This window comes from Myotis davidii, unplaced genomic scaffold (genome assembly GCF_000327345.1).
Source record: "Myotis davidii unplaced genomic scaffold, ASM32734v1 scaffold1622, whole genome shotgun sequence".
Classification (NCBI taxonomy): Eukaryota; Metazoa; Chordata; class Mammalia; order Chiroptera; family Vespertilionidae; genus Myotis; species Myotis davidii.
In genome coordinates, this window is record NW_006293535.1 from 97,423 (window position 1) to 122,409 (window position 24,987).

The 24,987-nt window shown below is 54.8% G+C and overlaps 1 protein-coding gene across 1 annotated transcript in view; it reads left to right on the top strand.

Annotated features, from left to right (window-relative positions):
• The window catches only part of LOC102755948 (E3 ubiquitin-protein ligase RNF213-like), a 75,626-nt gene that overhangs the window by 31,332 nt on the left and 19,307 nt on the right, over window positions 1–24,987 (top strand). The window contains 23 exon segments of the mRNA XM_015566176.1: window positions 1–3,120; window positions 5,379–5,515; window positions 5,934–6,029; window positions 6,828–6,946; window positions 7,942–8,049; window positions 8,444–8,580; window positions 8,930–9,083; window positions 9,268–9,406; window positions 11,205–11,396; window positions 12,020–12,162; window positions 13,420–13,580; window positions 14,476–14,682; window positions 14,953–15,134; window positions 15,745–15,865; window positions 16,850–16,950; window positions 17,057–17,239; window positions 17,876–18,045; window positions 18,579–18,678; window positions 20,400–20,511; window positions 22,741–22,951; window positions 23,294–23,484; window positions 24,078–24,224; window positions 24,934–24,983. The exon segment at window positions 1–3,120 is cut by the window's left edge and continues 3 nt beyond it. Of these exon segments, the coding sequence (XP_015421662.1) occupies window positions 1–3,120; window positions 5,379–5,515; window positions 5,934–6,029; window positions 6,828–6,946; window positions 7,942–8,049; window positions 8,444–8,580; window positions 8,930–9,083; window positions 9,268–9,406; window positions 11,205–11,396; window positions 12,020–12,162; window positions 13,420–13,580; window positions 14,476–14,682; window positions 14,953–15,134; window positions 15,745–15,865; window positions 16,850–16,950; window positions 17,057–17,239; window positions 17,876–18,045; window positions 18,579–18,678; window positions 20,400–20,511; window positions 22,741–22,951; window positions 23,294–23,484; window positions 24,078–24,224; window positions 24,934–24,983 (6,281 nt within the window).

Below are 24,987 nucleotides of genomic sequence, written 5' to 3' on the forward strand. Positions count from 1 at the left end.
AGGAATGCCTAGCACCTGCTCTTCTACTGTGGGGTGCTTGACCCCTCCTGGGCAGAGCTCCGCAACTTCGCCCTCTTCCTGAACTGCCAGCTCAGGGACTGCGAGGCCTCCACCTTCTGTGACCCCGCGGTGGTTGGGGACATACTGAGGGGCTTCAAGAATTTTGTGGTGACATTCATGATTTTCATGGCGAGAGACTTCGCCACCCCAACGCTGTGCATGTCAGATCAGAGCCCCGGGACGCAGGCGGTCGCCATGGACGGGGTCACTGAGGAGGACATAGCCCCGTTCTCTCTCCGCCGGCGGTGGGAGTCAGAGCCACACCCGTACCTGTTCTTCAACGGGGACCGCACGTCCATGACCTTCATTGGCTTCCACCTGCAGCCCAAGCAGAAGGGCACATTGGATGCCATCGACCACGTGAGTAAGAAAGTGATCAAGACAGATGTCATGAATAAGGGCCTGTACCGGGTGCTGCTGCGGCAGGGAGTGCCCTTCAACGTGGACTTCGACGCGCTGCCCCGGCACGAGAAACTAGAGCGGCTCTGCCTGGCACTGGGGATCCAGCAGCCTGCGGACCCTGACAACACATACGAGCTCACCACGGACAACATGCTGAAGATCCTGGCCATCGAGATGCGCTTCCGGAGCGGAATCCCCGTCATCATCATGGGGGAGACCGGCTGCGGGAAGACCCGGCTCATCCGGTTCCTCAGCGAGCTGCAGCGCGGGGCCTCCAAGGCCAAGACCCTGCAGCTGGTCAAGGTCCACGGCGGGATGAGCGCGGACATGATCTACAACAAAGTCAAGGCGGCAGAGGCCCTCGCCCAGCTCAACAAGAGCAAATACGGGCTCAACACCATCCTATTCTTTGACGAGGCCAACACCACGGGCGCCATCAGCTGCATCAAGGAGGTCCTGTGTGACCACATGGTAGGGGGGCGGCCGCTGGCAGAGGACTCGGGCCTCCACGTCATCGCGGCCTGCAATCCTTACCGGAAGCACTCCCCAGAGATGATTGCCCGCCTGGAAGCTGCTGGGCTGGGCTACCGGGTGCGTGCAGAGGAGACGGTCGACCGGCTGGGCTCCATCCCGCTGCGGCAGCTGGTGTACCGTGTCCACGCACTGCCACCGAGCCTGCTGCCCCTAGTGTGGGACTTCGGACAGCTGAACAACACCACGGAAAGGATGTACATCCAGCAGATCGTGCGGAGGCTGGTGGGCACCACCACAATTGGCCCAGACAAGACGTGCGTGATCACCAACGTGCTTTACGCCTCCCAGTGCTTCATGCGGAGAGGAGAGAACGAGTGCAGCTTCGTTAGCCTCCGGGATGTGGAGCGCTGCATGAGAGTCTTCTGGTGGTTCTACGACCACAGCAAGATGCTTCTGTCCAAGCTGGACACCTTTCACAGCGAGCCTGGTGACAGCCCCGACAACTCCAGGAGAGACCCCGTGCTCTGGTCCCTGGTGCTGGCCGTTGGGGTGTGTTACCACGCCTCCCTGGAGAAGCAGGACGAGTACCGCAGAGCCATCTGTAAGCTCCTCCCGCCGCCCTACGACAACAGCAAGACCATACTGGATGCGATTGTGCGGACGCAAGACGTCTTCCTGGAGAGCGTATCTTTGAGGAAAACCATCGCCAAGAACTTAGCCTTGAAGGAGAACTTCTTCATGATGGTCATCTGCATCGAGCTGAAGATCCCGCTGGCCGAGGACTCGCCCCAGATGCCCCTCAAGGCCCTGCACCCGCTGCTGGAAGACGGGTGCATCGAAGATGAACCCGCCCCCCACAAGAAGGTGGGTTTCATCGGCATCTCCAACTGGGCCCTGGACCCCGCCAAGATGAACCGGGGCATCTTCGTGTCCCGTGGCAGCCCCAGCCAGAGGGAGCTCATCGAGAGCGCCCGGGGGATCTGTGCATCTGAGCCCCTCGTGCAGGAGAGAATCCAAGCGTACTTCTGGCCCTTGGCCAGCGCCTACGAGGCGGTGTGCGCGAAGCAGGACAAGGAGTTCTTCGGGCTCCGAGACTACTACAGCCTCATCAAAATGGTCTTTGCTGCCGCAAAAGCTTCTAACAGGACACTCTTCCAGCAAGATATTGCACAGGCCATTCTTCGGAACTTCAGTGGCAAAGACGAGATCCAGGCCCTGGACATTTTCTCTGAGCACTTGCCCGAGGTGAAGCTCACCGCGGAGGTCAGCACCCTGCAGCTGATCCAGCAGAACCTGTTCGGTGACCTTCCAAGAGCGCCGGGCGCGGGGCCAGAGGACTCGGAGTCCCGCTACCTGCTGGTGCTGACCAGGAACTACGTGGCCCTGCAGATCCTGCAGCGGATGCTCTTCGCCAAGGACCAGCAGCCAGAAATCATTTTCGGATCCAGTTTCCCCCGGGACCAGGAGTACACACAGATCTGCAGAAACATCAACCGCGTGAAAATCTGCATGGAGACAGGCAAAATGGTGGTGCTGCTCAACCTGCAGAACCTCTACGAGAGCCTCTATGATGCCCTCAACCAGTACTACGTCTACCTCGGGGGCCAGAAGTACGTGGACCTTGGCCTGGGGACCCACCGGGTCAAGTGCCGGGTCCACCCTGACTTCCGCCTCATCGTCATCGAGGAGAAGGATGTCGTCTGCCAGCAATTCCCCACTCCCCTCATCAACCGGCTGGAGAAGCACTACCTGGACCTCAACACTGTCCTGGAGAAGTGGCAGAAGGATCTTGTGGAGGAGCTCAAGGGCTGGGTGGACAAATTCATCAACTTCAAGGCAGTGCAGGCTCCCACCCGGCACATCCGGTATAGCCCTCCTGACGTCTTCATCGGCTACCACGCAGACACCTGTGCCTCGGTGGTGCTCCAGGTCATCGAGAGGGTTGGGCCTGGGGCCCCGAGCCACGAGTGTTACCATAAGGTCCTGGAGGACGCCAAGCTGGTGCTGCTGAACTGTGCCACACCCGATGCTGTGGTCCGGCTCAGTACCTCCCCCCTGGGCCAGTTTGCTGCGCAGTCCCTGTCCCGAGAATACTATTACGGGCAGCAGCACAACTCCTTTGCAGACTTCCTGCAGGCTCACCTCCATGGGCCGAGTCCGGAGCGCCACGCCTTCTTCACAGAGGTGATTCTCTCCCTACAGTTTCACCATCACCATCTTTCACTTCAGAGTCCTCGATCACTGGTGTAAAAAATGAAAGGTTCTCCCCTAGTCCATGTCTAGGAATCAGAAAGGGATAGATTGAGGTTTTTTAAAAATATATACTTTTATTGATTTCAGAGAGGAAGGGAGAGAGATAGATAGAAACATCAATGATGAGAGAGAATCATGGATCAGCTGCCTCCTGCCCACAAGTTGGGCATGTGCCCTGACTAGGAATAGAACCCTGACCTCCTGGTTCATAGATTGATGCTCAATCACTGAGCCACACAGCTGCAAAGTATGTTGAGACTTTTGCTTCCTCTTCATGTTACATGTGGAGAGACCCAGATATGTATTAAAGTTCGGCCTCACTGCAATTTGGGCACCAATGTCTGTGCAGCACTTTGTGTGGACAGAAACCTCAGCACAGGAAGCACCACGTTTGAGGACTGTGCTCAGGGCACTGGGAATGTATCCCACTGTTGTCCTTGCTCAGCATACCATGTAATGTGGACAGACAGACTCATGAACCCGTGCCATTGATATCGTTCCAGAATGCTTTCCCCAGGCAAAGAGGGGCAGCACAGGTCAGATGGGATCTTCTCTTTTTGTTACTCCTCACCCGAGGATATTTTCTCCATTGATTTTCAAATAGAATGGGAGGGGGAGAGTGAGAGAGAGAAACATCAACATGGGACACATCAATTGGTTGCCTCCCACACACACCCCGACTGGGGTGGGTATGAACCTGCAACCAAGATATATGCCCTTGACCGAAATTGAATCTGCAAATTTTTGGTCCGTGGGCCAATGCTCTAACCACTGAGTAAACCAGCTAGGAACAGGCAGTGCTGGGGCTGACCAGCAGACTCTGAGAGATGGATGAATGATTACTCTGACACATGTTTATGTGAAAGAGAGGGCTAAGGGACTGCCTGGCTAAAGGAACCAGACAGCCCTGTTCACCTGCCTCCTTAGGCTTTTATTATAACAACAGCTTGAACTAAAGTTAACTATTAGATACTATTAGCAGGGTAAGTATCCTTGAGAAGACACATGTGTCTGCAGTGTCCTTTGAGCAAGGACGTTCTGAAGTCTAAATATAAAGATTCCACTAAAACACCTGGGGGCTCAGACTTGTTTGGAAAAGTCAAGGCAGGGTCTGCTGCCTTTGACAAGGTCCCCCTACAGGTCCCTGACCTTCTGGAGAGTCCTCCTTGCAGACTTTCCAACCAAGTCCCATACGTCCCCACAAGGCAGGATTTTCTTTAAGAGGCGGCCCCCACAGGGACTGGGAATTACGGTTGGGAAAGTATTACAGTTGAAGGTGTCAAGGTGAGAAACGGCAGAGCCTGTACAGGAGATCAGGAGTGGCTCACTGATGGAGCCTAATATGCAAAGCCGGGAGTGCTGAGCGGTGGGGTGAGCGACTATGAGAGACTTCATGGAGGCCTTGTTGGCGGCACTGAGAGTTTGATCTTTCCTGTGTGGAGGGGAGTGATGGAGATATGTGTGCTGACATGGGGGGAAGGTGTGATGAGAGACTGTCATAGAAAAGGCACACCAGTGGGGAGGCTGCTGTGAGAGTTCAAAGTAAATGACGACGGCTAGAAAGGAGAGGTTAGGAATACATTGGCAGAGTGAACGGCTGATCCCGTATAAGGGCTGCGGGAGATGGAGGGGTCTGGGGATGATTCCCGGGTTCTTCCTTGGATGGCCGGAGGTCTGGTTAATCACAACAGAGGATCCTGGAATGAGCAGCGAGTTGGGGGAGGGGGAGCGGGGGGAGGGACAGAGGTAAATTCCACTTGGTGCCCCTGTCAACCCAGGAGGATGTGACCATCATGCAATTGGATGTAGAAGCTCAGTGGGAAGGCCAGCCTAGAGACAGGGGATTTGGCAGCTGCCAGATCAGCATTCCCATAATGAGCATTGGTTGCACTACGCGGTGTGACACACTGGCACGGAGAATTGCTGGTAGCCATGCAAAGGAAGGGGCGTCTGAGTCTGGGAAGGAGACTCCGTCTTCGGGACAGGGTGTCTTCTCTCCACTGCCTTCTGATCCTGGGTTCTGTTCCCCTCAGTACCGCCTTGTTTTTAAAAACTCTGGGTTTGGACTCTTTTCTGTCTGTGCCAGCAGCACCATGCTAGCCCATAAAAGGTACTGGCTGAACATGCTCAGGTTTCCAGGATCTAACCCTAGGAGACGTGCAAATAGTTTGCATTCCATCACCTTGCAGATTACTACTTTCTCCAGACTGCTCACCAGTCACGACTGTGAGATGTTGGAATCGGAAGTGAATGACAGGGCTCTGAAACCCATGATCCTGTCACTGCAGCAGTTTGACACCGAGCACTCATTCCTCAAAGAAGTTCGGTGAGGTCCCCTGCCTGCCCTCCCTCTGGGCTCCGTCCTCAGCTCTGGCCACATCGTATGTCGTTTGTGTGGCTGGAGTGACCACGGTGCTGTCACCAGTGTTGGGTAACGGCCGAGAGGACCCGGGACTCGGGAAAGGAGACTTGTTAAATCCTCCAGAGTCCCTGTCCCCGCTGTTGTCTTCTGGGCGGGCGTCCTTCTCTGAAACCTGGTCCTCGGGTCTCATTAGGCAGTGTTTACTGGGGTTTATTTTTCCCCACTGGGTTGCCCACTCACTTTGTAGAAGAGAATCCCGCCTGAATAGTTTAATAGTAGCCCTTATAGTTCCCATAGTCCTGGGGTGGGGGGAGGAAAGGGAGAGCTTTATCATCCCTTTCTAGGATAGAGAAATAACTTGTGTAATTCCTCTTTTTTTCAGAAACTGTTTGACAAGCACAGCCACACGTAAGATCCTCATCATCCAGACAGATTTTGAGGACGGTGTTCACAGTGCCCAGCTCATCGCCTCGGCTAAGTACGTTTTGTTCTTTTGGAAAGCACCTAAAGGGGGTCTTCCCTGAAGACAGCACAGGATCATAATACACATAGAAATAAGAATAAAACTGGGTCTCCCTTTCCATTTTTCCAATCATGGACTAGGGAAACTGAAAAAAGAGAAGCAAAAAGGAGGAAAGGCTAAGAACAATACCAAAATGGAGAAACGCAAGAAGTGTAAATAGAACATTAACAGGATATAAATGAATATCCTAGAAACATGGGTTTGCAGACACGTTTTGGTCATGATTAGCTTTAAATGATACAATTTGAGTTTATTGCAAGGTCAAGGGCAGGAAAAGGATGGAAATAATTTCATTTGTATTTCTTGGATTTTTAAATAGTGTTTGTCAGGTAAATATGATGCCTTCAGAATTGTGTTCCTGTTACTTGGTGTCATGGCTCTTTGGTCACTGGTTGTCTGTCCATGGAAACTTGCTTCTTGAAATGCAAAGTCCCACTAGACTTGCCTTCGGTGGGAAGAGGGAAGCCATCATAGATCCCAGAGTAGAGTTTATGATCCATAAGAAATGCCCCTCCAACGCTGAGGGACACAGGGATGGGGGAGAAAATTCGCCTTCTTAGAGAACGTGCCCTCATTCTCTTGGAAGAGAGATAAGGGCAACATTTATTTAAAACTGAAAGAAGGGAGACTCTGAGCTTCAACCTGCCAGCTCTTAGGACACCCTCCAGCTACTTCGCAATTTGGTTTTGTGTATTGGCTTTGTTTTTGCTGCTTCAATTTGTTTCGGTTTTGCTTGTTTGTTTTAAAAAATAGGTATTCTGCTATAAATGAAATCAACAAGATACAAGGAAATAAGGCCTGCATCTTTGTCTATTTCATCACAAAACTGTCCCGGATGGAAAGTGGAGCGTCCTATGTGGGATTCCACGGAGGTAGGACAAACAAATTAGTAAATGTGGTTACATAGGTCCCGTTTGAGTTATTTCTAGCTCAGTCCTAGGGTATACAAGTCTGAAATTAGAATATCAGTGTTTCTCCCAACAATATTCATTTCAGATGAGATTACAGTTGTTACTGCTGATTCCTACTAAAAACACCCATCTTTGGACTTGCTGCTCAGCACATAGAATTTTCTGTGTTAACTTGTAAACTCTCCATCAGTGTCTTAGGTTCCTATTTGTTTTTGTGTTTTTCTTTTTGTTTAATCCTGATCCAAGGATGTTTTTTCCCAATTAATTCCTAGAGAGAGTGGAAGGGAGTGAGGGAAGGAGAGAGAGAAACATCAACGTGAGAGAGACACATTGATTGGTTGCCTCCACACCGACCCAGACACTGGGGCTGGGAGTCAAGCAGCAACCCTTTGGTCCTTGGGCCGATGCTCTAACCACTGAGCAACTGGCAAACAAATGGGAAATGCAGAGAAGGTATTTCCAACGCACCTGTGATGAACACACTGATACTTTATGCCTGTTTTGGGGGGTGAGGAGGAATGCTATCTTAAATCAACCTCCCTCTCTCCCTCTCTCCCTCTCTCCATCCTTCCTGCCTCTGCTGACAAGTGGCTCACCAAGTATTTATGATGTGAGAAAGTTGATCTTCTAGAACCAGCAGATGTGATTTATTTTAATAATTCCATAGACAATGGGAGGCCTTCCTGCCAGTGCCCCTGGCCCTGTACTGACCGCGGCTCCACAGGTAGAACACCAAACATATAAAGGTCCACCAGCTCGGGCCGCCTTTCCACATCAGGTATTTCCGCCTGGCATGGATTTCTGGTTGAGAAGCTGAGATGCAGGCTGGGCCGGGGGTTTAGGCTCCAGGACACAAGTCTCTCACTCGGCAGCTGTGCGTCGCTGCCGGCACTAGCAGCATGTCCCTGCTTCTGGCTGAAGGACACACGGAGACGCGGGTGGCTTTGCCTCTGCAGGGCTGTGGCAGTCCGTGCACATCGATGACCTCCGGAGATCCACGACCATGGTCTCCGATGTGATGCAGCTGCAGGATGTGACCATCAGCCAGCTATTTGACCCTGAGTGTATGCCCCGGGAATGCCCTGGGGGCGTGGGAGGGCAGGTGTGGTGGCCAACCGTGTCAGGAGTACCTCTGTGAGCTTTGGGAACAGGCCCCTGTGTGTCCTGTCCCAAGTCCTCACCCCCGCCCCTCAGCAGACAGTATTTCACCAGAAATGGTGGGTCTGGTGGAGCAGACGGAGCAGCGGTGAGTGCCTGTGGCCTGTGCCACTTTCTGTTCCTACATCGGCCTTAGAGCATGGGACCCAAGCAGAGGACCCCTGAGGGGTGGACCTGAGGCTGAGCTGTGTGCCTGGGCCTCTCCTTGGGAGCCACTGCAGTCAGGAGCCAGGAAACAGCTCACGGGCATCGCGCCAGCACCCAGCAGTCAGTGGCTGGACGGTGTTGCTTCTGTTGCAGCCGAGGTGGGATGCGAGGCCAGACACGGCCAAGAGGAGGCCATGGGAGTGGAGACTAGTGAACCCGGGCCCACGGCTGCTGTGGACATGGAGACAGTGGACATGGAGATGGACAGTCCAAAGGCCTGGAGAGGCCACGTGAGTGCAGCTGTCTCCTATCCTGGGCCTCTGGGAGCTGCGGGCGCCGTGGGAATCTGAGGATTACAGGGCCACGGGCAGATCAGCCCAGCACTTCTTTCCTCCACGCTGTGCATGCAGACGAAATATAGGACAGGGTCTGACATGGGCTCTTCCTGCGTTTCCCTGATGAGTCCTGAGCACACGTGATCCCCTCGCAGGACTTCTGAGAGGAGCCTGCCAGGGGAACGGGGATGCACCCCCTGTCCCTGCCACCATCCCTCATCACCCCCGTGGGCCCTGGGGACCTATTTCCAGCTGGGCCTGCCTGTGCTCAATGACTAATGGAAGCTCAGTTGTGTCCCCACAGACGCGGGCCCTGGACTGTGACAGCCTTCTGCGCAGCTGCATCCAGAGCGCGGTGGGCCTCCTGCAGGACCCAAGCGAGCGCAGCCAGCGCAATGTGAGGCGCGTGGAGATCCTGCTCAGCCTCCTCAGTGAGGACGCAGGCAACGCGTGCAAAGGTGAGTCCTTGGGACCCCCCCCTTGGCTTGTCCACAAGCAGGCCCTCCCGCTGGGCCCTCCCAAGCTGCTCCAGTCCTGGCCTGGCTGCAGGGAGGCCGCTCCGCTACAGGGGGCTGGGCGGCACTGCGGGCCCAGCACAGGTCCTGGCGTGAGGCCAATGGCGTCCCCTCTGCCGTGTTACAGCCTCCTTCTCACGGGTCGCCAAGGTGCGCATCCATGACCTGCTGCGGCAGCAGGAGGAGAGCTATATGTTCCGCAGGAAGGAGTGGGTTATACAGGAGGCCTCCAACCCTGACGCCCTGCAGGAGGCAGGCACCTTCAGGTACCTGATCAAAGACACAAGGGATGCAAGTGGCGGTGGCAGGCAGATGGGTGACACAGGCAGGCAGGTGACAGGAAGCGAGCAGGTGATAAGCAGATGGGTGTGCAGCTGGCGGGTGACAAGCAGCTGGAAGGTGACAGGCAGATGAGTGACAGGCAGCTGGCGGGTGACAAGCAGCTGGAAGGTGACAGGCAGATGAGTGACAGGCAGCTGGCGGGTGACAGGAAGGTGTGCTCACATCCTACTTCCTCCCCTGCCCCCCGCTCCCGATGTCAAGGAGGGAGAGAGAGATAGAAACATCAATGATGAGAGAGAATCATTGATGGGCTGCCTCGTGCATGTCCCACACTTGGGATTGGGCCTGCAACCTGAGCATATGCCTTGATGGGAAATTGAACTGTGACGTCAATGACACAGGTTCATAGGTCAATGCTCCGCCACTGAGCCACACTGGCCAGGCTCAGATTGCTCTTTTTTCTTTTTCCAAAAATGTACGAGATGGTCTGGGTGGTGTTGTGTGGGGGTTTGCCGACTCATCTCTCTACGTTTGTGTGTGTTTATGCCTGTTCTTACACTGTTGCCAGCAAGGCAGGAGCCCTGGAGGCAGACGCTGTTTCAGGTTATTGGATGAAGGTGATGTGTGCAGGGAGGGGAGAGAAACTACTTTCTCAGACCTGAGCTTGAGGTTATTTGATAACAACAAAGGCGAGGTGTTGGGGAATTCACTTTGTGCCCAGGGTCCTTTGTCCATAAAGCCCCTTTCTTGGGACCAACCCCAAGTGACCCGTGTGGCCCAGGGGTGGGATGGGCCTGGACCTCAGGGGCAGGGCTCTCACCTGGGCATCACTGTGGCCCTCAGCTCCGTCCTCTGTGAATGGAGGTTTTACTCACCCACAGCCCCTCAGGGCCCAGCCTCCACCACTCTGCTGGGTTTGGCTCTGGGCATATTCCCGCCGGAGGCTAGGACACAGTCCGTGTGGGATAGCAAAGGGCAGCTAAGTAATGTGGTTTCATTATCGTTAGGGTTTTTCTGCTTCTCTTTTTTCTCCAGTTATCCTTAATTTCTTGCCTAGTTTTACTTTCTGGGTAAGGAATTTTATAAGATATGAACCTAGTAAGATTTTCATTTCCCTTGGCTGCACCTATGGACTTTACTAAATACTTAATTTTACACAAATACTTCGTAAGGCTGTGGTTTCAGGCCCCCCTTCCACACGCACTGCAGCTCCTCAGCTTCCCCACTGCCAGGCACTCAGTGGGGTCGGGCAGCCCACCTCCCGCAGCTCTGCTGTTCGCTGCAGTGGTGGGACTGGCCCATCTCAGCCTGTGGTCAGGGCAGGCCAAAGCCTCATGCATTTGAGTCGCCTCTGTCAGATGTCAGGTGTCAGACAGAACTCTGGAGCCAGCTGGTCCCTGACCTCAGCCTTGGGGGCGAGCTGCTCACCATCCATGTGTTTGAGACCAAAGTCCTTCCTTTGTCCCCTCGGGACTAAAGTCCAAATCCTGGTGATCCTGCTTGGGTTTTCCTGACTTCAGAGCCCGCAGCCAGCCTGCCCATCCAGGTGCCTGCCCCGCAGCAGCCAGGGTTTACCTTTTAATGAATTATAGCTTATTGTATAGAGACATATTTATAACAAGGTAATGTAGTTCATACACACAAACAATGAAAGGTATATGGCAATACTCACATCTAATGGACAAATCCACCAGGGACCAATGCCAACTCGGGGGTAGCCGTGTGCTTTTCCACTATGGTCCCTCTCACCCAGACCGGGATCCCCCTCGCCCCCTGCTGCAGGCACGCCCTCTGGAAGCGGATCCAGGGCGTGGTGACCCCTCTCCTGGCCAGCATGGTGTCCGTCATCGACAGAGACAGCAACCTGGAGCTGCTGGCCAAGCCTGACGCTCCGGCCTGGACACAAGAGCTTTGGATGTTCATTTTCAATGATGTTAACCTGCTGGACATCCCTCTCGTGACGAAGGATGCCAGGTGAACGCAGGCTTCCTTTCTGTGGTGGGGGAGCCCCAGCGTGGTGGCAGCCTGACTTCAGAGTCGCACTGGAGTCAGCACCCCTCGCAGCCCGGAGGGCTCAGAGAGCCGTGACTTTCTGAGATGCCTGTGCCTCCCTCACCAGCAGGTCACAGCTGGTGTCGCCAGCACCAGCATACGCGTAAAGAAGCTGCCAGGGCACTGCAGCTCGGCCGGTGCGCGTCTGGGCCCCCGCTGCTCCGTGGGGCCTGCTCCTGTGCGACTCGGGCTCAGCTGGTTTCCCGGAAGCTTCTCGCTTGCATCTTAGGGGCTTCGATTCTGGGGCGTACTGTTAATAAAGTAGAGTACATGGGATTCGGAATCCGGTGGAGACACTAGGTGACAGACACTGTTGGTCCTGAGACGGACCCTCTCCCAGTCATAGTCCATCTGCAGGGGGCACGGCAAGGTCCTAGCTCCCCAAGACTTCGGCCAGTCTGTGTACATGACCCCTCCCTGCCCTGGTCTGTGTTTGGGGGTGTCCATAGCCTCCAGAGACCAGTCTCCAGAAAAGAGGAGCATGGTGGCTCCTGCCTGCATCTCAGCGACAACTCACCACCCATGCTTTCGGCCCTCACTTGAAGGTCCAAGAGCGACATGGCCCACATCCTGATGCAGAGCCACACACACGGCCTGGAGGTCTGCGGCGCCGTCCCTTTCAGCTGGCGCATCCGGGACTATGTGGAGGAGCTGTGGGTGCAGGCACAGTACATCTCCAAGGCCACAGGTGCGCCGGGACTGGTGGGGGCAGGAAGCGAGCCCGCTCCATCCTGAACAGTGAGGGCCTGGGACTTGGGAGGTGTCGCCAGCAAAGAGAGCACAGGGCCTGCGTCTGGGCAGCTGTCCAGGCCCCTCCTGAGCGCCCAGCACCGGGATATGCTCTCAGCGTTCCGGGAAATCCAATAGTCACCTTCATAATGAACTAATCTTCTCAAAGTGGACGCACAAGTACTCCTTTAAGAAATACAGGTCGAGCCCTGGCCGTTCTCAATGGTTAGAGCTCAGCCCACTGACCAAAGGGTCTCAGGTTCAATTTCCGGTCAAGGGCACATACCTTGGTGGTAGGTTTGATTCCTGGCCCTGGTCAGGCATCTAGGAGGCAACCAATGAATGTGTCTCTCTCACATCAATGTTTCTCTTTCTCTCCCCCCTCTTCCTCCATCCCTTCTACTCTCTCTAAAAATCAATGGAAACAATACCCTCAGGTGAGGATTAACAACAACAACAAAAATACAAGCAGAGACACTTGAAGATGAGGTTACTTTTCTAAGTAAGCACCCTGCCACTCTTTCTGAGCAAACTGGAAACAGGAAAGAGTATTTCTCTCTTCTGGGACCACATCCCCACCCACCCTGCTATGCCAGGGAGCATGCCACGCGGGACAGTGCCCTGTCCCTAGACAGTGGATCTTTGTGGTTTGAGCAGCAGGTGAGCCCCACCCCTGGGTTCCTGCACTTGTCCCGACTTCGCAGGCATGTGCTTGGCCTGCCTCAAGTTGTCTAATCCCTTCAGGGTTTGTGAGGCGGTTTGTAACTGAAATTATTTTTTAATATATTTTTATTGATGTCAGGAGGAAGGGAGAGGGAGAGAGAGGTAGAAACATCCATGATGAGAGGAGTCACTGATTGGCTGCCTTCCACCTGCCCCACACTGGGGACTGAGCCCGCAACCCGGACAAGTGCCCTGACCAGGAATCCAACTGTGACCTCCTGGTTCATAGGCTGATACTCAACCCGCCGGGCTGTGACTGAAATTTAACATTGATTCTGCCTTTGTGTCTGTCGTTGCCCTAAAACTATCTAAAGCATCTAGAAATGACCTCAGAGTAGATCGCCCAGTGTCCTTCAAGGTCGTGTGTGGAGTAGACCCTTCCCTGCTGTATAAATCAACAGAGCGTCGGGCCCACCCAGAGAGGCCGTGCCCCGGGGGAGGGAGGGAGAACGTGGCCTGGCCCTCACCCCCCACTCTGTGGGCCCCTCCGCAGGACCGGAACCGGTAGGGAAGCTGGTGGAGATCTTCCGGCAGACCCCGCTGGGCCGCTTCCTCGCCCGGCTGCGTGTAGAAGAGCGGCAGGAGCTGCTGTGGTCCTACCTGAGGGACTTCCTGCTCCTGACCATGCAGGTGTCCACGTGGCCAGAACTGGAGGTGAGTGCTGACACTGGGCCACGGCCCGGCTGCGGACACGGAGCTGCAGGCAGAGCGTGGTCTAGGCCAGCCGTGGGTGCCACCTAGCCACTCCCTCAGCCCCTGGAACTGCTGCTTTTCAATGCTTAGTTTCTCTTGAAGAAAATTAAGTAAACGTTTAACTGACCATTACAATGGAAAGATGAACACCTTCTAAACTTTTGTACATAAAAAAGGAAAGGGGCCAGACTGGTGTGGCTCAGTGGATAGAGCGTCGGCCTGCGGACTGAAGGGTCCCGGGTTCGATTCCGGTCAAGGGCATGTACCTTGGTTGCGGGCACATCCCCAGTAGGGGGCGTGCAGGAGGCAGCTGATCGATCTCTCTCATCGATGTTTCTGATTCTCTATCCCTCTCCCTTCCTCTCTGTAAAAAATCAATAAAATATATATATATTTTTTTTAAATTTTAAAAAAAGAGGAAAGGATCATATTTGAGGAGCACATATAACCAATATGATTAATTAATAAACTATTCTTAGGAATCAATAAGGAAATCTCCCAACTTTAAAAAATGAAAATTATGCCTGGCCAGTGTGGTTCAGTGGTTGAGTGTCGACCTATGAACCAGGTCACGGTTTAATTCCTTGTCGGGGCACAGGCCCGGGTTGTGGGCTCGATCCCCAGTAGGGGGCGTGCAGGAGGCAGCCGATCCATGATTCTCTCTCATCATTAAAGTTTCTCTTTCTCCCTCTCCCTTCCTCTCTGACATCATTAAAAATATATTTAAATAAAATAAAGTGTATTTGTGTGTGTCTGTGTGTAACTGTGTGTGTCTCTGTGTGTGTCTGGGTGTGATTTACAAACACACCCTGAAAGCCTGTCCTCCTCCCTCCCCGCCCCTCCCCTCCCCACCCAGTTCCTGCAGATGGCTCTGTGGTCCTGCGTCCAACAGCTGAGGGTGGGGAGCCCTGAGCAGGAGCTCTCCCTCCCGTGGGTGCACTGGGCCTACCAGCATTTCAGGGTCCGGCTCCAGAACTTCTCCAGAATCTTGACTATCCACCCCCCAGTTCTAGACAGCCTGGCGGCAGCTGCCAAGAGCCAAGACTTGGCTGGACCTGAGATGGTAGGTGCCTTCTGGGGACAGTTAGTACTTGGCCGGGGCTGGGCCTTCCTGAAGGGAGGGCGGGGAGGCTGGCAGTCAAGCTCCAAATGCGAGGCTCTTGCATGAGGCACATGCATCGCGAGATTCAGACGTGAGACACACCCAGTAAGTGCCCTCTGCATCCAGGACAGTGAAGACGGGGCTGGGAGCCGGGCCTCCGGGCCTCTGGCATGAGACCTAGCGCCACCACAGGGGCTGGGCAGCAGCTGAGTCCCCACTCACCCTCCACAGACCCTGGACGCCTGGGCAGCCGTGGCCTGCACAGAGCTGCTGACCAGGGACCTCCTGAAGCCCAGCCCCCAGGCGTGGCTGCGGGCGGTGAAGAACCTGGCAGTGCCCCTGCAGCTGCTCTGCTCTGAGGGCTACGTGCAGGGCCCGGGGTGCAGGGCCAGCGGCCTCATCGGAGAAGTCGGGTGAGCTTCCCACCTTCCACTCCTGTCCACAGCAGCCCGCTGAGTCCGGGAGAAGGACACAGGTGCCGGCATGGAGGAGCCCCTTCCTCCTTCCCTCCTTACATCTGTGGAGCCCTCCCCATGCCAGGCTGCACGCTGGTGCTGGAGACCCCGGGAAGAAGAGAAAACCGCATTCCGGGTGTGCAGGGATGAAGGGGGACAGAAAGGCAAGCAGGAATACTGGGGCCACGGGGCACCCGGAAAGGATCCCAAGCAAGATAGGGAGAGCAGGACGACAGGGTGGGGGACATAGCCAGGGCAGTCGCCCAGCGGGTACACGTTCTGTGCTGGTCTTAGGGGCACAGAGGGACTCACCAGGCACAGGCTGAGCTCAGCATGTGTGACATCGAGTTACATCCCCATGAGGCCCAGGGGAGATGAAGTGGTACAGGTCGGGCTCACAGCACAGTGCGCACCAGGGCCCCCTCCACCTGCACCCCAGCCCCCCTTCGCCTGCACCCAGGCCCCCTCCCTCTGCACCCGGATCCGTGGCCTGTCCCCCACTCCAGTGCCCCTCCTCGTGGTGTCTCAGGCTCCTTTGTCAGAGCTGAGCAGGACACTCTCCTGACAGAGGCCAGTGGACTCGAATCTTCTCTGTTGCGCTCTTCGTGGAGCACGTGCTCCTGGGGACCGACGGCCACTCGCCCGAGCTGCACACGCTGCTGACGGATTATGTCTTCTCTCTGGACAAGGTGAGGCGATGGTCTGCGTGTCTGAGAGGGAGAGGGGCCCAGGTATGACTTCAGCGCCACAAGGTTGTCTAAAGTCCAAAGGGCAGAGACCTCCCCACACAGGCCACCGGTCTCTGCGTGGTCACTGCTGGGTCCTGGGCCCTGTCCTCAATGCAATCCGAGCAGATCGCTGCACGGAAATGACCATGCGGAGAATGAGGGGAAGGCAGAGCTCCGCCCAGGCCGCCAGGGGACCCCAGACCAGCCCCCTGACCACTTGCCAAAAATTGGGATCATTCTAAAAGCCCAAGAGCTGAAAACAGGGAATTGGTAAGCCCATCAGATGGTGCCAGTTACCGGGAGTGAGCGGGACCTGCGCAGGTTGCAGAAGCTGGGGACAGAGTGATAGAATGTTTCAGCCACGTCTTAAGGGATCACAGGATCTTCTGTTCTCCCTGGGGAGGGGAGGCAACTGATCAGTGTTCTCTCTCATCATGGATGTTTCTCTTTCTTTCCCTTACCCTTCTCTCTGAAATTATATATATATAAAGATGCCCTGGCCGGTTTGCTCAGTGGTTAGAGTGTGGCCCCACAGACTGAAGGGTCTCAGGTTTTATTCTGGTCAAGGGCACGTACCTCGGTTTTGGGTTCTATCCCCAGCCCTGCTTGGGGCATGTATGGGAGCCAACCAATGGATGTGTATCTCTCACATCAATGTTTTTCTTTCTCTCCCTCCCTCTTCCTCCCTCCCTTCCACTCTGTCTGCAAACCAATGAAAAAGTATCCTCAGGTGAAGGTTAAAAAGAACGTCATCTCTCTCCCAAAAGCAACAGTGTCACAAAGAGCATTCAGAGATAGTGACACACACACCAGGCCTCAGCCAGCAGACGGACAGGACGGCGCTGACCACACATGCCCGGCTGGCGGGGGGGTGTTGGCACCTGGACTGGCTGACCCCCCCTCCTCACTGCTGACCCTCTTCCTGATCCCTGCTTTCCCCACCAGTGTCTGCAGGAGAACTCAGACATCAAGACCCTCCGCCCGTTCTCGGCGGTGATGGCCCTTCTCCGTGAGTGTAAGGACCGGGCCAGCAAGACCTTCACCCGGTGAGCTCCCCGGCAGCCCCGAGGGAGGGAAGTCAGACCCTCTGGGTTCCTAGCGTCTCCCTGCTGGCATCTCCAAGCCAGTGCTGACCACCACCCTGGGTCCTAGGTTCGGGGTCCAGTCATGCCCCGTCTGCCTGGGTGACCCACGCAGCCCGGTCTGCCTGCCCTGCGACCATGTGTTCTGCCTGGACTGCATCAGGCGGTGGCTCACCCCCGGGCAGATGACCTGCCCCCTGTGCCTGACGGAGCTGCCCGACGGCTTCTCCCCCACGGTTTCCCAGGAGACGAGGTAAAACAGTATTTTCTCTCAAGAAAGCTCTTTTCTACCATCTTAGAAATATAAGTCCATTAACCTTAGAGATTCTGAAGGGGGACTGTCCCAGGAGAGACAGTGGACCTTCATAAACACCTGGTGTCTCAGAATCACTGTCTCCCCAAGGCACATGTGTGTAGATGTGGGGGGCAGCGACGTTAGAGGAGATAAACCAGGAAGTCAGGTCATAGGCAGCTGCACAAGAGGCCCACCCACAATGTGGGTGGTTTACCCTCACACTGTGTCCCTGCCACCCTGCACTGGGACCTGAGGGGGAGCCAGCTCTGACGGCCACGTCCTGCGGGCAGGTCGCTGAAGTCAGCAGGAGCCCAGGGATTTGCCCGCTCTCCCCAAGGAAAGGCTTGGCTTCCTTCCCCCTGGGGCCTCTCAGACACACCCACAGGACATTGGGAGTGTAGCGGGCTGGTCCGGATGCTCCAAAGTGCTCCTGGGGAGAGAGGAGCGCACACTTTTCCAGACCAGCTCTAATCGATGGGAGAACTTACGTCTCTGTATTTACAATATCAAAATGCCGGCCACATCCCAGGCACTGTGCGTGGAGGGAAATCCAGCCCACCCTTCAGCCTTTGACTGTGGTTTCCCGTCCCCAAGGGTTGCCATTGAGCAGCACGGCCGCTTCCGCCACTTGTGCACCAGCTTCTTCGTGGACCTGGTGTCCACCCTGTGCTTCAAAGACAACTGCCCCCCAAGCAGGGACGTGGTCCAGGAACTGCTGTCCCTGCTCTTCGTGGAGAAGACACTGCTCAGAGAAGCACCCCAGAGTACGTGGCTTCCTGCCCCAGGCCAGGGGTGGGAACCGCTTTTCTGCCGAGGCCATGTGGGTGGCTATAACATCATCCATGGGCCACACGACATTATCCACTCAGCCCCGCCAGCGCGGCTCAGGGGTTGAGCGTCAGCCTATGAACCAGGAGGTCATGGTTCAATTCTGGCTCAGGGCACAGGCCCAGGTTGCAGGCTCTGTCCCCAGTGTGGGGCGTGCAAGAGGCAGCCGATCAATGATTCTCTCTCATCATGGATGTTTCTATATCTCTCTCTCCCTCTCCCTTCCTCTCTGACATCAATAAAAATATATTTTTAAGAAATTATCTGTTTAAAAATTAGCCTGCCTTATTTGGTCAAACATTTAATTAACTCACCCCAATGCCTTGGCAGGCCCAGACCAAATGCTTTCGAGGGCCTTATGCGGCCCGAGGCCGGATGTCCCCACCCCTGCTATAGACCTCCTAGCCCTGTCCTCATCCCACACACCTGTCTGAGGTGCAGGTGGATCACTGTCTCTCTCTGGTTTCAGGGCACTGTGAACACACCAAGTCCCTGTCCCCGTTTGACGACATCGTGGACAAGACGCCCGTCATCCGCTCGGTGGTCCTGAAACTGCTCCTGAAGTACAGGTCAGCAAGGCAGCCAGAAAGCCCAACTGCTTCTCTTCCTCGCTGGTGCTTCCTTCAGGAGGAGTCCCCATGCAGAGGAGGCTCCTGCAGTGACAGAGCCTGCCTTGTTTGTCTGTGTCAGATGCGTGTTGGAGGTTCTCAGGTTTTCAGCCATGGCAGAAGGCAAATGGCGGTCAGCACAGTCACAAGGCCTTGCTGGGGGCAAGAAAGCGGAGGCGGGGGGGGGGGCGGCGGCAGAGGGGGAGTAAGGGCTCAGAGAGGGCCTCGGCAGGGACTCCTGAGTCAGGGGCCTGCGGGCTGATCCCGGGCCACAGGTGTATGATGTTTAGGAAGGTAAGCGGACTCTCCCCCACCCTCTCTGTCCCTCTAAGTTATGTTTTGGCTCCTAAACGCCTATGAGCCTATCTATGGATAGAGAGGCCACAGTTTTAGAAAATTCTCCGGGAGCGCTCTGTGCTCAGAGGCTGCGGTCGGGCCCTGGGTGCACAGCCCGACTTCTGATTGACTCAATGAGGAAGGTTCTAACAGAAACAACCATTTCTGAGTTCAATGTCCAAAAGCAGTCTCAGAGCGGAGATGTGATTTGCACGCACACGGGCCTGCTGGGTCCTCGTCCACGGACCCAGTGCTTTCCTTTTCTTTAGTCCTCATTTCTGTGAAACGGGATTCCTACAGGATTTTCAAATAAAATCCCCTTAAGAGGCATTTTATTACAGAGCCAGCGTCTTGCTATGCTTGTATGATATATAAGCAAGGAGATGAGGAGAGCCTCTTTGGGTGTTCTGCGATTTCACTGACTTTGATAAACGTGTGAAATCCGCATTCCCCGAACCCTTGGCTTAGAGAAGTGTGAATGCAGGCACTGATGTACGTGCGTCTCCATGCGGTGTGGACATATTCACAGGGTTAGAAATCGACCCCGACAGGGCATACGCTCCGTCCTGAGACAGGTAGACACTGACCATTACAGAACTGGTTTTAAGATAAAAATCTAGAGACATAAGACATCCTTAAATCTGCATTGTCTGCAGGACGTACCGGCTGCTGTCACTGGTTCTCTTTTGCAGTCAAGTATTTCTGTGATATGAGCTGATGTGGACAGGCCTGGGGTCACTGGTGACACAGTCGCCAAGCCCTGCTGAGCCCCGCCCCGCCCCGCCCCGCCCCACCACTGGCTGTGCCCCTGGGTGCTTGTGCTGACCTGCTATAGTGGTTCTCAAAGTGCGGGGGTTCAGAATTATTTTTTAAACAATTCCAAGATACTTTGCCTTTTTCAATTCGTTGGATATGCAAGATGTTACTGCAGCAATGATGGTGTTTTATATTCTTCCAATATTGTACCGAAACATTTTCAATAAAATCATGTTACATACTATATGTATGTATGTATGTACATACTATGTTAAAAACATTTTTTATTGATTCCAGAGAGGAAGGGAGAGGGAGAGAGAGAGAAACATCAGTGATGAGAGGGAATCATGGATCGGCTGCCCCTGCACATCCCCTACTGGGTATCGAGCCTGCAACCCAGGCATGTGCCCTGACCGGGAATCGAACTGTGACCTCCTGGTTCATAAGCCAACACTCAACCACTGAGCCACACCAGCTGGGCTGTATATACTATCTATATGGGCGGATTGAGAGATAAGTAGGTAGCTACTTTTTTTCTTTTTGGCACAATGAATTTTCGGACCTGAGGTGAGCAGGTCTTCTCTCCGCAGCTTCCCTGAGGTGAAGGGCTGCGTTCAGGACCACCTATCCCAGCTGGAGCAGAAGCCGTTCCTGGCTGAGGACAAGGCGGAGCTCTACGTGCTCTTCAGCAGCTGCCTGGAGGTGAGCTCACGCCCCCACTGCATTTCCTTCCGACCCTGTGAACCACATGGCTTATGCGATGGAAAAGTGCTTCTGAAAACCCTCAGAACATGATTGTAGTCGGTGAGATTGTGTTCCGTGCAGAAACAGAAGGTCTCAGAAAGGTCGCTTTGCCCTCGGTCATCGTCTGTATTGGCAGTTGTGTGCGTGAGGGAACAGCCTGGAAGAACACACCACTGGTGCTGACAATGCAGAGCTCCAGCGGAACTGTGGACTTAGCTCAGGGACTATGAGTAGCTTTCAGTTTCATTCCCTTCGTATTTTTGTTACTTGCTAAAATCTTATAGTGCATATGAAAAATTTAGATCAGACACCATTTTTTCCTCATAGGTTTTCTTTGTCCCCTCTTTCTTGCCTCTAAAGTAAAAAGGAATAATAGTTTTCCATGATCCAAAAATTTACACTCAAACCTACAACATTCTTTATCCTTCCTTTATCTCCAAGGTGCACTGGAAATTTTGGAGGGTTGGGGTTTGCATTTTTTTTAAAATATATTTTTATTGATGTCAGAGAGGAAATGAGAGACACAGAGAGAGAAACATCAATGATGACAGGGAATCATTGATCAGCTGCCTCCTGCACATGCCCAACTGGGGATCGAGCCCACAACCCGGGCTTGTTCCCTTGACCGGAATCAAACCTGGGACCCTTCAGGCCACAGTTCAGTGCTCTATCCACTGAGTGAAACCAGCTAGGGCCAGGGTTTGCATTTTAAAAAGAACACTACTTGCCCTGACCTGGTGGCTCAGTTAGTGGAGCATCATCCCATACACCAGAAGGTTATGACAGGCGGGGATACTCACCACTATACTAACGAGGAACTGCACATCACCAGAAGGTCATGGATTCAATTGTGATCAATGTTTCCTTCTCTCTCTCTCTCTCCTCTCTCTCTCTCTCTCTCTCTCTCTCTCTCTCTCTCTCTTTCTCTCGCTCTCTCTGCCTTCCTCTCTCTAGGATCAATCATATGATAAACTTTAAAATACTCTGGTGAGGATTAAAAACTTTTTGTAAAAGAACTCTATTCATGCCAGGCCGGCCTGCCTCAGTGGTTGAGCATCGACCTATGAACCAGGAGGTCGAGGTTTGATTCCCGGTCAGGACACATGAAGGAAGGGAGAAGGAGAGAGAAACATCAGTGATGAGAGAGCCGGGGTTCTTGCTCCGGCATCCAGAAGGGTTCAGCGATCTGGAGAAGGGCTGTGTGTAACTTACTAAAGAGTCCAGAGACAAAGCATAATTTTGAAAGGCATTTGGGGATCAGATCCCCTCATCTGAGGACCCCACGCTTTTTAGTAACACAAATTGTCCTCAGGCGAGGCAGAGATGAACACTTCAAAGGGTCAGGGCTTGGTACAGATCCATTGTCAGATTTGGGAAAACGCCTACGGCTGTTCAGGTGTTTGGCCAGTAGGAGGCAATAGCATGTACATTAAGGTGCCCTGAGCTGTCTGGCAGCAAACAATCAATTTAATGCATCCTTTTCAGGTTTGGGGAAATGCCCTTCAGCCACTCGATTCAGCCCTGCTGTCCTGCTGGAATTGGCTTCCCCCAAAATCTGCTGTTTTTTCCCCGCAGATCGGCTTCCAGCATGAGAGAAATCATTAATGGACTGCCTCCTGCGTGCCCCATACTGGGGATGGAGCCTGCAATCTGGGCATGTGCCCTTGGCCGGAGTAGAACCAGAGACCCTTCAGTCCACAGGCTGACGCTCTACCCACTGAGAAAAACCGGCCAGGGCAATGATTCTCTCTCTTCATTGATGTTTCTATCTCTCACTCCCTCTCCCTTTCTCTCTGAAATCAACAAAAATATATTTTTTAAAAAAGAAAGAACACTATTCACCCTGGCCGGTTGCTCAGCGGTTAGATTGTCAGCCCATTGACCGAAGGTTCTCGGGTTCAGTTCTGGGCAAGGGTACATGCATGGGCTGCAGACTTGACCCCCAGCCCCGGTCAGGTTGTGTGTGGAAAACAATCTATCAATGTCTCTCTCACATTGATGTTTCTCTCTTTCTCTCTCTCTCTCTCTCTCTCTCTCTCTCTCTCTCTCTCCTCTCTTTCCTCTCCCCACTTCCTTTCCCCCATCCCTTCCACTCTCTCTGAAAATCGATGGAAAAAAATTCCCTCAAGTGAGGATTAAAATAAAGGAAACAAAAAAGAACACTATGCTTTCATTCTGGTCCCCTAGGATTCGATCCATGAGAAGAACAGCGCGCTCCCTGCCCAGGGTGACTCCACTTACCTCCAGGAGGACGGCCAGTTCCTTGGGGAGTGTCTGCCCGGGTGCAGTAGGGACCCCGCCCGGAAGGCCTCTATTGAGTACCTCCAGGAGACAGCCCGGATCCGCTTCTGCCTAGACCGGGCCTGCGAGGTCCTCTCCACGCTGCAGGAAGGCTCAGGCAAGTCTCCACTGTCCTTCCTCCCCTTGGCTCAGAAATCCCAGGATGTGTGTGTGTGTGTGTGTGTGTGTGTGTGTGCGCGCGCGCCGTAGCTTCCCACTTTTCAAAAATATGAGGAATCTTCTGAGACCTCCCAAGCTGTCAGGAGGTTTGGAGACAGCACGTCCACATGCTCATTGCCCCTTAGGAAATGAGGTTCTGGTGGGCACAGGAGTCCTCAGGATGACTCGGCCCTTCTTCCTGCTCGGTGGTCTGCCGGGGCCCTGTTTCACATGCTCCGCATCTAGGACAGGGATGTGATGCTGTCAGCCCTGCACTGACCACACTCTCCGTGGCCCACAGAGCTGTCGGAGGAGCAGCGGCAGTTCCTGCTGCAGGTGGAGCGCTTCTGCACGCAGAGCGGGAACGACTGGTACCGCGTGTACCTGGTGCGCAGGCTCGTGAGCCGCCAGGGCATGGAGTTTGTGCAGAGCTTCCTGCAGCCCGGCCACCCCGCCCGGTGGGTGTTCCCCGAGGAAGTGCAGGCGCAGCAGGTGAGGAGCCCCGTGGCGGCCACGCCTCTAGGCACCCTGCCCTGCCCCCCTTACCCCCAGGGAGTGGACTGCATCTGTCTGCAGGGATCCATCCCCCCGCTGGCCATGACCTTCAGCAGCCTGCAAGAAGGGAAGGGGCGTGCTTACGAGGGCTGCTCGCCACCCGCCTGCAAAGCTGGTTTAGGCGCCATGACGCGAGGAGCCAGACAGGGAAAGTGGGAGGAGGCTCCATGGAGTTGCCTCTGAGCAGTGAAGTCCCTGGGCTCATGGGACTGTCCCATGCTTAGAAATGAACACATTCTTACTGTTGCTGGGTATGAAATGGCGCTAGAAACCCTGGCTGTTTTACTGTCACCTGGAGCTGAGGGCCCCTGGCCTCTGGTGCTGCTGTGAGTGGAGCAGGCAGCACCGCGGGGTGGGCATCACCTCCTCGCCCCCCTAACACCACCTTCCGTGCACCCAGCCCTGCACTGCCTTGCCTGGGGCCAACCTGGAACCCCAGGTTCGTGCCCCTGAACCTCCAGTGATGACAGGCTTCCATACCTCGCTCACAGTTCTCTGCTAAACCTCCCCCCACTGCCCCCACCTTGGAGAACCCTGTGCTCCCGGGATTGCAGGAGGACCTTCTGGGCCAGATGGACCGCTATCTGGTGCATAGGCAGGAGTACAAGGCCGTCCGTGATGCAGTGGGCAAGGCCGTCCTGGAGTGCAAGCCCCAGGCCATAGCAGCTGCCCTGGAGGTAGGATGCTCCTGTTGGGGCCCCTGGGAACACTCTCTTTCCTGGGTTAGGTGAGACCATACAGGGGAGGATGTCCGGGGGACTGCGCCGGCAGTCACAGGTCCTGGCCTCCCCGCACGTCGGACCAGCCAGGACCAGTCACAGTCAAGAGGAGTGCGCAGACCTGCTCTCCTGGAGGGCAGCTGGGGCTGTCGGTGCCCGCAGGTCCCTGGCGCTGCGTCTGTGTTGTCACTTCCACCGAGATCGCTCCTCTGGACACCGCCAGCAGCGCTCGCCTGCGCATGGAGTCCGTCCTGCGGATGCTGATTATGTGCACACGTGGCCCTCGGCGCTTATTCTAAGAATGATGCAGGGTTTTCGGAATCTTGTCTTTAAAGTGTTCTCGGCTTCCTCTGTGAGCCACACGTACCCTGGCATCGTGCCAGGAAAAGAAAAGGCCTTTCCTGGGCTCCGGGAGAGATTTGGGGACCACGATGTCATTATAAAGGGGACAGATGGTGATGGGCTCCCGTCATGAGGCCTCTGGCACATGCTCAGGGAGTTTGGTGACTGTCTGATGGAGCTCGTGGACTGGGAGGCGTTGCCCTGAGGTGGACCCTCAGCTGTAGGCTGCAGGGTCTTGGGAAGGTCTCTTCCCCTCGCATGGGTGGGGGCCCATGGTTGGCGCGGACCTTGCTGCCCAGCCTCCCATGGTATCCTTGCCCCCCAGGCCTGCAGGGGCCCCCAGACTCACCAGGCCATATACCTGCTGCTGGCGCTCTTC